This window comes from Notamacropus eugenii, chromosome 3 (genome assembly GCF_028372415.1).
Source record: "Notamacropus eugenii isolate mMacEug1 chromosome 3, mMacEug1.pri_v2, whole genome shotgun sequence".
Lineage (NCBI taxonomy): Eukaryota > Metazoa > Chordata > Mammalia > Diprotodontia > Macropodidae > Notamacropus > Notamacropus eugenii.
Genome location: NC_092874.1, coordinates 10,542,118 through 10,559,760, shown reverse-complemented (window position 1 = coordinate 10,559,760; position 17,643 = coordinate 10,542,118). Strand labels below are relative to the sequence as shown.

At 43.0% G+C, this 17,643-nt stretch overlaps 1 protein-coding gene across 4 annotated transcripts in view; it reads left to right on the top strand.

The window, feature by feature from the left end:
- The window catches only part of SNX13 (sorting nexin 13), a 122,735-nt gene that overhangs the window by 20,063 nt on the left and 85,029 nt on the right, over positions 1 to 17,643 (top strand). For all 4 annotated transcript variants that reach the window (XR_011976501.1, XM_072650837.1, XM_072650838.1 and 1 more), the window contains exon 2: positions 11,119 to 11,231. Coding sequence is in view for 3 of the 4 variants with exons in the window: in XM_072650837.1 (XP_072506938.1) it covers positions 11,119 to 11,231 (113 nt within the window). In the remaining variant the exon portion in view is untranslated. The remainder of the gene's footprint in view (positions 1 to 11,118; positions 11,232 to 17,643) is intronic.

Sequence of the window (17,643 nt, the reverse complement as noted above, 5' to 3'; positions counted from 1 at the left end):
TGTCCATTTGGGAGGAGATGTTTCAAGTGTGTTCTATTTGTTAAACTTCAGGGGTGAAAGTTTTCCTACTTCAAACCAGTTTTATTGTATAAAGCTTCCGTACTTTATAACAGTGTTCTTTCTCACAGACGTGGCAATGGACAATTTTTAGGGGTCTGTTGCTGTACGCAGATAATACTTGCCACAAAGTAGAAGATCAAGAAGTGTGTATCTTGGTTGGTTTCTGAAACCTTGACAGAACAGTAATGCGCTTATCTTTTCTTACTGATTAACTGGTTTCACTCTAACCTACTTCTTTTTCCCTATTGTGACTCTTCACTTCCTCTGTTTTATAGTTTAAGGAATCATGTGATGACTTTTGTTTTGCAAGTTGATGATAGCTTCAAATGGTTTGAAGAAATCGTGCTGACGAAGGTCAGGTTTTTTTTAAAGAGAGAAACCTTGAAACAGAAACACAATTTCTGTGTACTGTAACTGCATATTAACTTTGGTAAACTGGTCAAGTATAGCCATTTTATCTTTCCATTAGCAGTTCTGCATTGTCAGATAGAAGATTTTTGATTTTGGAAAATGACATTACATGAAATATTACTGTGCTGCTGGTTCTACTAGCTGGCATTCTCATGTGATCCTCACCCCAGCCAGAGAGAGCTAGTACAGATGAATACTTGGACTACACCCATTTAAGAGGTAGATAAAAAGAAGTTTTCTCCTCGTAAGAAACTGGATAGAAATCCAGATTTTTGCAGATTGAAGATTGAGTCCTCTTTCTCTAGTACCAGACTGCTTCTCTAAACAAAGTGAAATGGAAAAATCTCCGAAGAAGAAAGAGGACTAACACAGCACTGTTGTATTTCCAAGGAGTTATTTGTAAATGTTTATGAACTTACCTGTGGGGTAACTTTGGCCATCTTTATTCTCTGTAGATACAGTCCTTCCAAAATAAAATTTTGTAATCTTTTGTGGCTCCTCCTGTGACTTCCTTGAGATACTTACCGAAGTGCAGTAGCTAATGCTAGTTTGACACATCCATTGAGAAGCAGTAATTAACTTCAAAGACTAATTTGCTATATTCTAAACTTTGCACATCATTTGGTTGGATCTTTGATTGCGTTTCCCTGTGAAAACAATGACTCCTATGATGTCTGGGCTTCCGCAAAAGCAAATCCTTTAGCCTTTTGTAAAACTGAGAAGCGCCTGGTGGGCAGGAGGCGCAGCAGACAGGTGTTTGCATCAAGAATGTCTGGGGGCATGAAGTCTACTGTGTATCTAAGTCTAGATGGATATATGCCTGGACTGGATCATAGGCATACCCAAGGATTGACTCCCCTGCTTTCCTTTCTATTGCTGCCACCTATCACTTCTGACCTGGAAAATTCCCCCTCTCTTTGTTGCTGTGGAACAGAATGTGGAAACACATTTAGACCTGGAAGGAATCATCTAGTACAAGCCCTTCAGGAAACTGACGCTCAGAAATGCACTGTTATGTGACAAAGGTCTCAAAAGCTTCAGAGCTGTGATTCAGACTTAGGCCGACCAATACTGAATCTAAAACATTTCCCACTGTTAGTCTTGACTCTGAAGCAAGCGCATTGATAGACTTATTGAGGTATTCTGAGCATTTTTATTGCTAGTAGCAATGGTTCAATATAAAAAGGTTTCCTCTTCCTCTGGTTCCTCTTTTGCTTATCACACTGACTGTAGAGGAGCAGTTCAGGGTACCGAGGAGGCTGAGAGGGACTTTCTTGAGGCCACAATGGGAGGGTTCACCAACTTCTCACGGAAGAATCAGGCTGGTTCTTTGGAGACCTTGGCTAGAACCACTGAAACCCTGCTTGGGTTTAGGCACATAGCCAGGTAGCATCTGGTGAAAGAGAGGGAAATTCCATGCTTCAGTGAGAGGGTGGGAAGGGAAGGGAAATTCCTCTGATCACCAGGTTATCACTGTGGGGCAGCTATTTCAAGGTTGTTGATCATTTTCCTGATGTGGGTATTGTAGGCTGAGATTGTCTGCGCCATTGAAAATATTAGGCTTGGAGGAATTAATGAGCTTGGGAGTGGGCTGGTTTTCGATTGGGTTTAGATCTGAAAGAGGGCCAGCTGGGTTTGCTTCTGGGGAGCATGTTCTGCAGGGCAAAGCCCTGGACTAGGGTCTTACTGCTGGTGTCAAATTCTGCTCCTGACTCTTCAAGGTTGGGAGAGGAATTGTGGGTCAGGCATCCTGTCTGAGCATCAGTTCCCACAGAAATACTCTGCATGCCACATTACAGCTGAACTGAGATCTTCATGTAAAGCATTTGTAAGCTTCAAAGCTTATGGAAATGACAGGTATATTAACATTGGATGGAGAATGAGACAAAAGAGTCATCATCAGCTTAGAGTGAGGGATAAAACAGTCCTTGCCAAAGAAAGAAAAAGAGAATGACTTTTAGATATATAATCTTAGCACTTTAGTATTCTCTGCCTACCACAGTGTTACTATTTTGGACTTTTTTTTTGGAGGGATATGGGAGAATGGGGGCATGGGGACAAGGGTTTGATGATAACAAAAGACAATTTTGTTTTTCACGTTTAGAACCAGAAAATCATAGAATTTTAGGGCTAGGAAGAACATTTCAGTTATCTAGTAAAAATCCTTCATTATTACAATTGAGGAAATTGAAGCTGCAAGATGAAGGATTTCTTCATGTCCGTAGAGCTAGCTGGTGATTGAGTTAGAAGGAGATTTCAGGTCTTCAGTTCTCATATCTTTGAGACCTCTTTGTTGTATGACTTAGCTAAATGAAGTGTCATTTTTGAATGAAGTTTCACTGCATGAAACACTTCTAATCCAGGTGAATATTGAGAACTAACCCAAAGTTGTCAGGTCTGAGGACTAGCTTGACTGCTCTCAGTCTTTCTAAATCTCATTGTTAATTTTGAGCGTGTCCTTTCATACTATGTTTTGTAGAATTGAAAGATGACATTTTATCAGGTAGATTGTTAATGTTGGCACAACAGAGACGGTTAGAGATACTAGTCAGGGAGATAGCAGTATCCTCTAGGGAAAGAACCCTAGAGTTTGGAGGAGGAAGAAAGCAGGGCTGACACGACCTTGTCACAGGGTGATTAGTAAAGAGGTCACCTGGGGGTTCCTACATACCTTTCTTTGTGTTTTCCTTAGTATATTTTTCTCTCACAAGTACTCCTGAGGAGTGTTGGGCATCTATGTTTCCTTCCAAGGCACTTAGAGATTTTCAACATAACAAAATCAGTGGAATTTGCCTATGATCAGTGTATCCCAAGAGCTACAGGAATTATGTCCTTGGCACCTTTGGAGCCCTTCTTCCTCCTTGGGTTATTTTTGTCTTTGTCACTGAATATGGAACCCTTGTAGGATGACCTGAGGCTGCTAGTCCTGGGGTGGGAGGCACATGTAGGTGAGAAGAGAAACTGGGAGGAGCTTAGAGTGCCTGGCATTCCATGGCATGTCATTTGCTTTCATTAACAGTCCTACCTCAAGTCTCCCCTCCTTCCCTGAATTGATCTTTTCACCCCCAGACTGTATCCCATCCCAGCATACCCTGGTCAGCCCTTCCCAGTGCTCTTTGTTGTGGACAGTGACCAGTGACTGCTTCAGCATGTCCCTGAGTGGAATGAAGTATCACCAAATCAAAGGGCACCTTAGAACTGAAATCCTTTTTCAAATGCTCAGAGTCCTGGGCTCTCATACCTCGTGTTAAGGCAGCTGCAGCTGCTAAGGAGGAGACGGAGGGCCAGGCAGCCACAGGAACCAGTGTGAGCAAAGGCACAGAGATGGAATTGTCCGATCTGTGGGAAGGGCAGGAAGATCATGAGATGAGGCTGGAAGGGTAGATTGCTGAGAGTCAAGGTAGTTTCCTTGTTTATGCTTCTTCCCTTCCCGAGTGCCATGGTCCACGAGGGGTTGCTCAGGGTTCCTCCTCCTGGGGAAGATGTGGTGAAACTTTGTAATCATTGAAGACCCTGGCCTTTGGAGGCACATTTCTGAACATTAGCATTAAGCAGCAGCAACTGTTTGCAACATTGTGTTGGGCTCTAACCATGTGTATGTAGTTAGAAGGATATTGGGTTGTAGAAGTAGAAGTAAAGCCTCTGCATGTCTTTTTGTCTGAAAAGAAGCCTGTGGTCATAACTGACTTTTATCCCATGCTTCAGAGTTTGCAGAGATCTCCTTTGAGATTCACAACAACCTTGTAGGTATCATCATCCCCATTTTACAGGTGAGACGACTGAGCCTCAAAGAGGCTCAATGAGTTGGCCATGGTCATACAACTAAGAGATGTCAGGCAGATCTTCCTGGCTTCAAAGTCAGCATGTCTCATTACCCTATCCAGGTTAGCCTAATAGTTTCAGGAACTTTTTTTTCCAGTGTGTTTCAAACATTGCTTCCTTGACCAAGATGATACATCCCAGGTGGAATCTTTGGGGCTGGCTGATTTCCACTTTTTGGGTGAGAAAATCGAGGTTGGTCCCGGAGGCTGAGGAATCTGCCCACGGCCCTGTCTCCGCTTAGTAGCTGAGGAGAGGAGGAAGTTCTGAGCTTGCTGTTCTGTAGTTGCATTTCCTTGACGTGTTTACGTTTGGCTGCACGTTTTTAGAATGGGAGTTAAGAGCTCATGCAGGAAGCTTTTTATTAAGCTGGTGGAAAAGACAAGGGTCTGGGTTAAAAGTGACCTTTGCCCAAGTTAAGTTAAATAAAGTCTTTGTGTGAGTCCATGATGTGCAGCAGGAGAGGAGTAGTGATTTGGGTAGAAACTCTTCTTGGCCTTAGTGCGACACCACACAGAAGGGCCAAGTTTTCTTTACCAAGTAGGCTTCCATTTTATCTGGAGACATTTTCCATGAAAAGCGGAATTGAGCAGTTAACCTCAGGGTAACTTTCTTTTTTTTTTGGAGGGGGGGAATGGGGTGCAGTATCTGCTTAGACTCATGCCCCAGATTAAGTAGCATGTTTATAACACTTGGGTAGATGATTGGGGGCTGGTGGTGGGGAAGGGATGGGGAGGACTGCTTTTGTTTTAAGGCTGTTCATAAGCTGGATCACAAACATCACCCTTTTGCTGTCATCCTTCTGATGCGCATCTAGAACAGTGATGGGGGAAGTCAAAAGACTTTCCTCCACCTCTGCATACTGGTACTTTTGCTGTCCTCTGATTCACTCATCTCTCATCTCCTTCAGTGTCTGTTCCAAACCTCCTCTTCCGAAGTCTCCTTTGCTGCCTTTCCCACCTCTTCTGAGAAGAGGACCTCACTTCATCAGCTAACTGCACAAATTGAAGAGATTCCCACTGAGTTCTCTTTACCTTCCCCATTCTCCACTGAGGAGGAAGCAGCAGCCTGGAGCTGCTACATTGACAAAGCATGCCCTTTCTTTTCATTTGCAACCTCAACTTATCTACCAGCACCTTCATTATCACTTAAAACCATGAACAAATCCCTCCTATCCCTAGAACAGGCCCCTCAGTCCATTCCCCTGTATCTCCTCTCCTTTCCATATTTCATCACATCCATATAGCACAAGTTGTTCAGCCATTCCCCAGTTGATGAGCATTTCCTCAGTTTCCAAGAAGAGCTGATATAACTACTTTTGTACATAAGGGTTCTTTTCTTCTATGTTTGATTTCTAGGTCTACTATAGACCTACTACTGGTTTGCTAGAATGTACATTTTAATAACTTTTTGGGCATAGTTCCAGTTGATTTTCAGAATGATTGCACTAGTTCACAACTCCACCAACAGTGCATTAGTGTACCTGTTTTCCTACAGCACTTGTCATTTTCCTCATTTTGTCATCTTATTAAATTTGATAGGTGTGAGGTGGTACCTCAGAGTTGTTTTAATTTGCATTTTTCTTATCAATAGTGATTTAGAGCATTTTATTTTCACATGATTATTGATAGCTTCGGTTTTTTTCCTCTGAAAATTTAGGCAGTTTTTAAAAAACATCATTCTTTTGTGTAGGGATAGTAAAGTTGCTATTATAAGGTATAGTGAAGTCCATAGTTTGATAGATTTGAGGTAAAGGGTACTATAGAGTTGATCTGGTTGAACCCCCTCATTTTATGGACTAAAAAACCCAGGCTCAGAGAAGTGAAGTGATTTATTCAAGGCATATGGGTGCGATATCACAGTCACTGAATGTCATGGTTGGCAGGCCCTGCCCATATTTGAAGGGAAGAATGTCCACTGTAGCATGTCTAAGGGCTCCTCCTGTCCAGGCATGAAGATTTCTGGTGAGCTAAAGACTCACCTTTCTAAGGCAGCCCCTTTTACTAGTGATTAAGAATTGTTTCCTGATGTTCACTGCAAATTTGACTCTTTGCAACTTTTATCCATTTCTCCTGATTCTGCCCTTTTTGGTCAAACAGCAAGACTGATAATTCTTTCACACTTCCACAGTTCTTCGACCCTTGAGGACAGCTCATAGGGTCCTCTCTGTGTCTTTCTTCCAGCAGACGTCATCCGACCCTGCCTTCATCTGGACGTCTCTTTGGTCCTCTCCACCCCTCAGTTGTCCATGTCTTTCCTAAATTGTCTCACCCAGAACTGAACAGGGTATTGCAAATGTGGCTTGATGGAACTGTGATTTAAACTCCAGTCATCAAACCAGAGCATCTCTGTTTGTCGGGGGCCTTAGAGAAGAGCTGGCCCATCCCACGCTTGGCCAGCAGTCCTGCTACAGTGCATCAGCTGCATCATCCCACAGACACTTGATGATGCAGTCTGTTGTTTGTGGAGCATTCCAGTTGATGAACAGGGCTGCTAGGGGGCGCCATGGTGCATCAGTCACCAGACCTGGACTCAGGAAAACTAATGTTCCTGAGTTCAGATCCAGCCTCAGACACTTACTAACTGTGTGACCCTGGGCAAGTCACTTAACCCTGTTTGCTTCAGTTTCTTCATCTGTAAGATGGGCATGGTAATAGCACCTACCTGTCAGGGTTATGGTGAGGGTCAGAGGCGATAATAATTCAAAGTGCGTAGCTCTGAGCATGACACACAGTGAACACTACGGAAATGTTAGCTCTTACTATTTCACTGTGATCTGTGGGTAATGGTGAGCCACCTCATCTTGCCATCTTGATGCATGGCTGAGATAGAGTGAAGGATGCGGAGGTAAAGGGAGGGTCAGTAGTTTGAAGGAGTGTCCATGTGGATATTAGAGCTCCTGGTCTAAGGGCAGGGTTTGGGGTGGAAAAAGATGGCGGGTCTGGTGCCAACCTCATTGAGAAAAGAGGATGGATGATTGGGGGATGGAATACTACAGTCATCAGCCTTGGGATTGGGTAGAAAATTATGGTTAAGTGTAGGGGTTTCTGAGTGATGGAGCCAGAAGGAGAGCCTGGAAGTGACCCTGGGAAACAAGGTGTGTCTGGGGAGGATGCTATGTGGGCAGGGCTGGGGGCAGGTGCTAGGGAGGGCTTGTGGATGACAGGAGGAGGCGCTTCAGCTCTTAGCTTGGGGAGGATGGAGACAAGGTCATTGACCCTGGGTGCCAAGCCGAGTTGCTCAATTCCTGTTTGCAGGAACAGGACCTTGGGCTGGAAGTGGACAAGATAAGTGAGGAGATAGGCAGGCTCCCCCAGAGGCAGTTATTGAGGCCCCCCTGGGCTGAGCTGGGCTCAGGCCGAGGCAGCCCCTGCTGTCCAGGGCTAGAGTGAATTCCCAGGTGAGGAGGCTGCCGTCACGTGGTAGAGAAAGACAAAGGTCTGAGAGTTCAGAGTTGGGCCTGGGGAAAGAGGAGGGTGTTCTCTTGAAAAACCTCATTTTATGAAAACAAAAATTTAGAAAGGCGGCATTTTCATGCACCATTATTGGGGTCTTAATAAGTAAGGGTTTCACATGTGGAAAGTGGGTTGAGTTCCTTGGTTAGAGTCAGAAAGAGTTTGTATTACTTACTCAGGCTGGGAGGCAAACCACTCAAACCTCTCCAAGCCTCAATTTTACTTACTCAGAAAATGGGAATAAAGTCACTTTCCTCACTGTGTTGCTTTGAGGATCACACCAGTAGAATGGCTTTTCAGAAAGCTGCGTAAACGTTAGTTATCGCCATTACTAGTGTCCTCTTGTTGTTTAGTCTGTTTTTTCCAGCTTTGCCCTATGCTGGGTAACCCTGCTTGGGCTGAGTGTGCTGTCTCCTTCTCCAGTTCATTTTCTAGGTTAGGAAACTGAAGCAGACAGTGAAGTGACTTCCTAATAAATGTCTGAGGCCAGATTTAAGTCAGGAAAAGGAGTCTTCCTGACTCTTGGCCCCAAGCTCTCTCCACTATGCCACCCAGCTGCCTATTAGTTAGTCTTTAGAGCTCTGCTTCATCTCTCTTTTCTTATCGTCATAAATATTTACTTTGTTTCATACAGTTTCCACCTCAAATATACCCAGCTTAGCCCCAGGGATCCTCAATTGCAAGCTGGAGAGGGAATGGTGGAGCTGGGATTTGAACCCGGGTCCTTGGTCTCCAGAGGCAGCTCTCTGTGCCTTCTCCTTCTCCCCCCACCTCCTGCTCTCTCTGCCCCTGGCCTCCCCACATGACCTTCCATCTACTATCTCCCCTCTTACTCCTCCCATCTCCTTCTCTCCCCTCTCACATCTGCGGTCTGTCTGCTCTATGTCTCTGCCATGTATATACACGTCTCTTTTTCTGTATCTCTATCTCTGCGTCTTGTCCTACCTGGCCTACCATTGTCTTGTCTTGTTTTGTTCTGGCACATAGACAGTGAATAATTAGTGCTCATTGAGTGACTGCCTGACTCCCAAATGGGGCTTATTCATTGGTTCCAGGCCTGTCTTCATTTCTGGCCCTTTTTTAGCCCCTCAAACCAGTAAGCTCAGTGGAGACTTTCTGTAGCCTTGAGGGGTGGCATTTCCGTTTCCTTTGAAAATGAGCTGAGCAGCAGCAGCTAGGTCTTGTACAAGGCACCGAAGCTAGGTCAACATGGCTTAGGCTCTCTGTGTTCTCAGCACATAGTAGGTGCTTATGCCCTTCCCTGAAGCAGTTTATGTGATAGTCAAAAATAAGTTGGATGCCATATGAAGTGGCCTAAGAAATTGAGACGTTGGACAATGTGGTTTTGGGGGAGGGATCGGAGAGGACTTCCTGGAGGAGGGAGCAGCAGCCAGAGAGGGAGCTGAGTGGAGGCAGGAGGAGGAGGGAGCAGAAGAAGCAAGAGTCAGAGCAGGCCCTCTGACAGACGACTTGTGGGGTCCCTCTGCCTGCCGGTGCCTGTGCAGCTCCTCCTCTCCATTTCTGACCTGTATGCAGTGCCTACTGTGTGCTGGAAAGCTCTGGATTTAGTAATCCCTAATCTACAGAGGCGCCCTGGGGTTTTTTGGAGCCTAAGAGAGTGGAGATCCATAAATAAATGAAATGTATGGAAATGGGGGTGGAGAGGGAGAGAGATGGGGAGGGGGAGGGGTGGATAGAGAAACAGAGACAGAGACAGAAGGAGGGAGGGACAGATTGGGGGAGAGAGAATAGAAGAGAGCTGGGTAAGTCAGTGTGGAGCAGATGGGAAAAGCCTTCTCTAGGAGGGAGCCTGTGAGCCAGGCTGGTTTGTAGGTCACATAGGGTGGAGCATTAAAACCCTGCCCAGTACAATTTAGTAACATCTTTAAGAGAGGTAGCTTAAGTTTTTTTGAAGCAGTTGATCGATGTCAGCGTCTGTGTCGGGCTACACGTGGCTTCCTCAGACTCCCCAGGTCTGTGACAACCAAAAGTAAGACTTTAGGGTTTTTGTTTGGCTTTGCATCTGCAGGATTTCAGAGAGGAGAGTCATGGATAAGTAAACTTAATTGCTCATAGTATGCATATAGAACCAATATTTTCTGTCAAAATTTTTTTCTAACTAAAAATTTGAAAGTTTTTAAAGCTGACATCTGGAAGGAATATATTGTCCTCTTAGTGACTTTCCTTTGGATTGAAAAAGTTAGAAAAAAATTGCAAATGAACAAAAACAGTGTTTTAGGGGAAAATAAATGTATGAAGTCATGGTAAAATACCTTATGCTAAACAAAGGGTGTTATATTTTAAATTGAAATTAAACTGAAACTATTTCTGTCCTCTCTCAGGGAGATTGGTTAGGGCTCAAATAGGAGGGAAATACAGTGGTTTCTGAAGTGACATTATTACCCTTTTAATTTCTAAAGTAACTTCTGACTGTAGGTTTTATTCTTAGTAGCACTAATCTTATTAAAAATCTTGTGAAGTTTGCCCTAAGTCCAGTTAAGCACACTTTACTGATCCATGTGTGCTAGTATTTCAGAAGTTTTATATGCACTTTCCAAAGAATGCAAGATTTAAAATGAATTCATATTTCCTCCATCTCCTTTTCCCCAATATAAAAGCCTAACATTTATGTAGGCTCTTGTTTCTTTCAGGTGTTTTATATGCATTTTTAAATCTTTTGAGGCTGGTAGGGGATGCTTAGGCTAGAAAGCTGGGCTTGACATCAGGTGAGATACTTAACTGGCTGTGTGACCTTGGGTAAGTCACTTAACTCTTCTTGGCCTCAATTTCCCCAACTGTAAAATAGGGATAATGATCACAGCTCTTCATAGGATCAGGTGAGATGATTGTAAAGGGCTTATCACTATGTCTGGCACACAGTAGTTAGGTGCCATATAAACTGGTAAGCACTCATTGACACACTGGCGGTTGTAGGCCTTGGTGCAGCGGAGGCTTGTGATGGATCACCCAAGGGCTGGATTTGGGCTCCAGGGCCCCTGACACTCAGGGCTCTTGGCTTGGGGAAGCATGGAGTCAGATGACCCTGGCCCAGATCTCCTCACTTACTGTCTGGGTGACCTTTGGCAAGTTACCCGACCTCTCTGGGCTAGTTTCCTCATCTACAAAATGACTTTCACTGACTTTGAACATCTGTTCCTGTTCTAAACATAAAGACACAGCTTCACACCCGTGGCCTCGTCCCCTTCCAGTTAGTTAGCTGGCATTTATTAAACACCTTCTATATCCTTCCTGCTCCAAAAGGAGCCTGGGAAGCGCACCTGCTTCTCTTTAGCTTCTGTACCTGTAGTTGTCCCTGAGATTCACATGCAATCATGCTGTTGTCATTCATGTTTTGCATTTTGTTTCATTTCAGGCCAGCCTTTCCATATGGGGATGGGGAAGCCTTGGCGTTGTGCTTTTCCTTGTAACGTTTGGACCCTTTGCTATCTTTTACTTTGCATTTTACGTCCTCTGCTTTGTGGGCGGGTAAGTACACGTGTCTGCCTTTTATCATTCTCATTAAGCATGTCCTTCATTCTTCATAAGCAACACTGAGAAATGATCATTTGTAATGTTTTGGTTGAAGAAAAAGATCCACTTTCCCAGAGCATAGAAAGGATAAGGAAGGTGTCAGGTGTTAGAAGGAGAGCATCAGAGGATGTTAGAGCGCTGAGGGATGTCTGAGTTTGCGTTGGGAACAGAAATGCCCTTTCAGGCTGGGAACTGATGGCCAGCTTTTGAAAGCTTAAGAATTTACATTAATAACAATAATCACCATCTTATCTTGGAGTCAAATTGGTTTATTTTTGTAACAGTGTGTTTTGTCTTGAAATAATATTTATGGAATACTTTAAGGTTTGTGAAACATTTCACAAATACCTTTCTTTATTCTCAGAACAGTTCTGGAAGGAAACTAAAGTAGAGTGGCTAAAAGACTTGCCCAGGGTCACCACACTGTCAGTCTGGCCTTCCTTATTGCTGGTCCTGTGCTCTACTCTGTTTCTTGAGTTACCTGGGTGTTCAGTTACTCAGTCTGATAACGTTAAAATTGATGTGAGTTACATTGTATGGGTTATCTGGCTTTACCTCACCTGTGTTACTTTGCTTTGGCCTAGTTGCATAACTTTTGGGGCCTCAGTTTCCTTGCCTTTCAGGTGAGGGAGCTGCTGATGTCTTACTTGCCCCTTCCCTCTTCTAAGAGTCTGGCTCCATGTCTTTGGCCTTCCTTTTTCCCTCCTCTAAGGAGCAAAGATTTCCTCATCGGGATAGGTTGGGGGTCCAGATGCCATTGATGTGGACCCCAGTGCACTCCGCTTTTCAGTGAGAGGCTCTTCATGAAATGCTGAGGCAAAGAGATGAGGAGCCCCACTCTGAGCCTTGAGCTGGGTTTGTTCTGGGGAGGTCAGTCCAGGAAAGTCTAGCAGGACTTGGGCCCTGTTGGCTAGGTCTTCCAAATCCCTGAGGGAGAACACCAGCTAACCTTTTTTGGTGCTGGTTCCCATATTGCCTACTGCATATTTGTAGTGAGAATGTTTATTTTTCCAGTGTGGATGTTTCCATTTCCTTGTGGAAAAGTAAATCTGGAAACACCTGCTTTTGTGGCTAGTAGGAATGCATAAGAGGGGATTTCTCCTCAAGTGTGGATGAAACCTGATTTTCTTATTATGTGATAATGGCTTTTGGCATTTCCATTAAGAACCTATCAAAATTATAGTTTAGCTTACAGATGGTGTAGTGGACTTGGGATCCCAGAGTACCTTGGTTTGAAACCCTGGCAAGTCACTCAGCCTCTTGGAGGGAGCCCTGTTCTTCATTTTAAAATGGGAATAATGGCTGTAGCTGCTTCCCTGGACTGTCCTGAGGCTCTGAGGAGCTTGTGAGTGTAAATCAGTACTTGGCAAATCTCCAAGGGACATTTTTGATGTCTGTGGTTGTTGTTAGGAAAGAGAGCGCCTTGTGTGGTCTCCAAAGCCCACCCTGAGGGAGGGAAGAAAACTTCTGCCCTGGACAGCTCCAGCCTTGCAGGTGTCCAGGTTGGCAGAGGCCCTGTGGTTGTGATAGGGGCAACCCAGAAACCTCTTCATCCGAATGGGCCCTCTAGCGATGGCAACTGTGGCCTGCCTGTGGCTTATTGTGACATCCCATGGGGCCTGGGGTTTAGTCGTCTATGGCTTTTCTATAACTGCTTGGTTTTCTCTGCCCCAGGATAACTGTGTGCATTGTGTCATCTGTCAAGTATTTTTAAAATGTGTCCTTTGAATCTCACATTTGTCAACTGGTATTATCAAACCAAAAACACAACTCTAAATTCTGAGAGAGATGGATGGATTTTTCTTTTGGAAATAAGAGTATTTAAATTTCTCCTGTATAAAAACACCTGTGTCACTCGCTTGCCTACCTGCCCTGGCCCATCTGTATTCAAAGTGAATTCCTTTTCTTTTGGTAGAAAGGATACTCTTGGAAAGAAATCTGGTTTTCTTTTGCCAGGGGACCTCAGTACTGGTTAGAGGTTATGGTGTCTAGTTTTGCCTGACTTCTGTTGTGTTTTCCAGCAACACAATGGCCCTGTAGTTTCACTGTTCTCAGAATAATAACTTAAATGTCAGTGCACACAACTTAATTAGGTTCTTTTTAAGATCACTGTGTTCCCAAGATTTCCCCAGCTAGAGGTGTATTTAATTGTTTTTAGAAGATGATGCTTACTTAATTCAAGTTATATTAATGTATGAGGTATGCACATTAATATACTCCCCTAACCGGGTCAAACTAAAATACACAGGCAGTTCTCGATCATCCATCTGAGTCAGTGAGGTCAGGGATAAATAGCTTGGGGAGATGAAATCCACAGATAATCTCCACATCTAATTGTAGTTGTTGACTCAGTAGCCTCCACCCCCAGACCTTCTACCACAACTGCAGATGTGGCTTAAAAAAGGGAGCCGAGATGGCTTTAAGGAGCTGCCCTGCCCTCCCCTCCCTGAGAAAAAAGGCTGGTTATCATGGAATAATCAAAGTAGACCATATTCTGATGGATTCTCACCCTCCTTCTTTCCCTGTTTCCTTTTTCCTTAGGTTTAGAATATGTGTGTGTGTGTGTGTGTGTGTGTGTGTGTGTGTGTGTGTGTGTGTGTGTGTTTGCCATAGTGAATGGAGGTTGAGTGAATAGAAGTGAGAATGATTTAAATTAACCCTAGCTTTTTGTAGAACTACTCCCACCTCTTTTCTTAATACTATTAAGAAAATATTAATTAACAGAGGCAGCAGATGGCACAGTGGTTACAACACTGACCTGGAGTCAGAAGGACCTGATTTCAAATCCTTCCTCCATTACTCACTGTGTGTCTCTGAGCCAGATTACTTAACCTCTGCTTGCCTTAGTGTCCTTATCTGAAAAATGAGGATGAGAATAATAGCATCTGCCTTTCAGGGTTTTTATGAGATCAAACGAGATTACATTTGTAGAATATTTAGCATGGTGCCTTGCACATAGTAAATTATTACTAGGTTAATAGACTAAATCAAAGAGACAGGCTGACATTTTTGAGGGGAGGGGGTGTAATCTTTTGTTTGCCTGGCCCATAGTTGGCATTTAACAGATGGTTTTTGATTGATTGATTGTTGCTTCTGTAAGTAACATTGACTTCAATAAGCTTTCTTTAAGTATTGTTTTCCTTTTTCATGGAATGCAAGATTTAAAGATGGACCTCACAGGGCATCCAGTTCATTCTCTTCATGTTACATTTTGATGAAATTGAGGCCACAGGGGAAGGGAGATGGGGACTGATCTAGCCAAGGTCTCACAGGGGGTTCCCAGAGGACTTTCAAGTCTTGTTCTCTGCTGATGTTGCTTTGATACATTTTAGAAAATGTTTATAATTTGACAGAAATGCTATTAATAAAATATTTCAAATGTCCGTTCTTTGAGCTCCCATTTTCCTTTATTTTGAGCATTTTATTATCTTTGGAGGTACTTAACAGCTAACTTATTGAATGAGACTACGAATTTCTAAGGATATTGGAAATGTTGACCTACAGTGAAAATTTCAGAAGGGTTACATGTGGGAACTTTACAAAAATGAGGACTCAGAAAATGACACATTTGTACTTGAATCTTCCTTCCCCAGGGAGGAACTGCACTCAGAGAGTCCTTCATGTAAAGGTGAGGCTTTCCTCTGACATGCCCTGTGTGGTGGGAGGTGTAATGGTTGTTATCCCCATTTTAAGAACCAGTGAGGATAAACTGAGGCTCAGGGAGGTCAGGATTTAGCACCCTAAGGAGTTAGGATTCTTCTTTTGAATATTTAATTAGGTTATTTTAAGGTACAGTTTCATTTAAGTGCCTAAAATGTAAGCCCTTGGAAATTATTCATTGGTATGAACTGCACAGTAAGATGAATCAAAGGTTCTCTCTCTTTTATTCTCTATTTACAAAGCGAGGAATCATTAACTGTTAAGGGTGTGACATTGTGTACTATGAAGTGGTTCGCAAATATTAGCTATGGTAGTAAATCTCATCACATCCCAAATGTGACTTAGCATTATTTTAATTTTATTTTATTTTGAACTTAAACACCAAAATAAAGAACATTTTCAGATCCGCATCATGATTCTCCTTTTCACCTTACTTTGCTTTTAAAAAAAGGTATATAGTATATTTCACACGTTGTTTTCAAAATAGTTCACTTGTCTGTGCTTCCTTCTGTTCTGGCCATTTGAAAATGTTTTTGTGGACCAAATGAGATAGAAAACATTATGAGATGTAAAATAGATACATTTTATCCATTTTTTGAATAAAGGGTTTTGTACAAACAAAAACAATTCACCCCACATTATAAGGAAAGCAGAAAGTTGGAAAAATTTCATATGACAAGTGTCCCTGATGAAGGCCTCATTTCTCAACTACATAGAAAATTGAGTAAAATTTACAAGAATACAAGTCATTTCCCTATTGATAAATGATCAAAGGACCAGACAGTTTTCAGATGAAGAAATCTAAGTTAAATACTCATATGAAAAATGTTCTAAATCACTATCAATTAGAGAAATGCAAATTAAAACAAACTCACATACCACCTCACACCTATCAGATTGGCTTATATGACAGAAGAGGAAAATGACAAATGTTGGAGGGAATGTGGGAAAATTGGAACACTAATACACTGTTTTGGGCAGTTAGGTGGTACATTGGATAGAATGCTGGGCTTGTAGTCAGGAGGACCTGAGTTCAGATCCAGCCTCAGACATTTACTAGCTTTGTGATCCTGGGCAAGTAACTTAACCCTGTTTGCCTCAGTTTCCTCATCTGGAAAATGATCTGGAGAAGGAAATGGCAAACTCACTCCAGTGTCTCTACCAAGGAAAAGCCAAATGGGGTCATGAAGAATCAGATACAACTGAAAAAGGACTCAGCAACAACAAATACAGCGTTAGTGGAGTGGTGAACTGACTCAACCATTCTGGAGAGCAGTTTGGAACTATGGCCAGATGGCTATAAAACTCTGTGTACCCTTTGATCCAGCAATACCACTGCTCTGTCTGTATCCCAAAGAGATTAAAAAATAAAAGGAAAAAGAACCTATTTATACAAAAACACTGATAGCACCTCTTTGTGGTCACAAAGAATTGGAAACTCAGGGGATGCCCATCAATTGGGGAATGACTGAACAAGTGATATTTGACTATGATGGAATTACTATTGTGCTGTAAGAAAAGGTGAGCTGAGTGATTCCAGAAAAACCTGGAAAGACTCATCTGAACTGATGCAAACTGAAGTGAGCAGAACCAGAACACACTGTACACAGTCACAGTAATACTGCACTATGATTAGCATGAATGACTTAGCTCTTCTCAGCAGTATAATGATCCAAGACTATTGAGAAGGACTCAGGAGGAAAAATGCCATCTGCCTCCAGAGGGAGAACTCAGGGAGTCAGAATGCAGATCAAAGCATGCTATTTTTACGGTTTTTCATTTTTTTCCCCTTTTGTTCTGTGTTTCCTTTCACAACATGACTAATGTATAAATAAGATCTAAGTATATATGAATGTAATATATAAATATTATATATGATATTTAACATATAATATATAATTTATATACATAAATAAGATTTGCAGATTGCACAGGTGTAACCTCTGTCAAATTGCTTACCATCTCAAGGAGGGGGGGAGGAAGAGAATTTGGGACTTAAATTTTAAGAAAAAACCAGTGTTAAAAATTGCCTCTGTTTATTGGTGTCACTATTACTAGCCTCCTCTCCTTTTATTAGACCCCCCCCTCCCCTCACAAATGAATAGATATAGTTAAGCAACCCAAATCTACCCTCTGCCTGTGCCATCCTTCTGGCCTTTGCGATGTCCAGGGCTTTGGAGGCCTGTGCCAGAGAGACCAGGGGCAGGCCCTGAGACAGAGCATGGTTCATCCATGGGCCTGGGAGGCTCTCCCCAGTTAACCCCACACTACTTCTAAGGAATAGGCAGCTGTGTCACTCCTTGTGGGTGAATGACTGCAGTTGTGGACAGTAGTTTATTTAAACCATGTTTCTGGGTAGCACCTGTCTTTAAATTCAGTGGGATTCAACAGTCCGTTCTAAAATGATTGAAGGAGAAGGTGACAAATGTTGGAGGGAATGTTAATGGGGTTTAAGATCTAGCCTCATGTGGAGCCCATTAAGGGAAGCTTGCTTAGGGGAGGCTTGCTTATAGGAAGGCTATCACACCTTTTGGTACTAAGTTGATTAGGCACTGAGGGTTGTGATGCCTTCTGGCTCTGAGAAGTGTATACTCTGAGTTGGTATTTTGCTTTGGGGGCTTGCTTATGAGGACTGTTTGATTTCCTGGTGGAGACTCTGAGTAGCTGTCAGACCCCCTCACCTCCCTACCCCGAGTGCTCAGAGGTA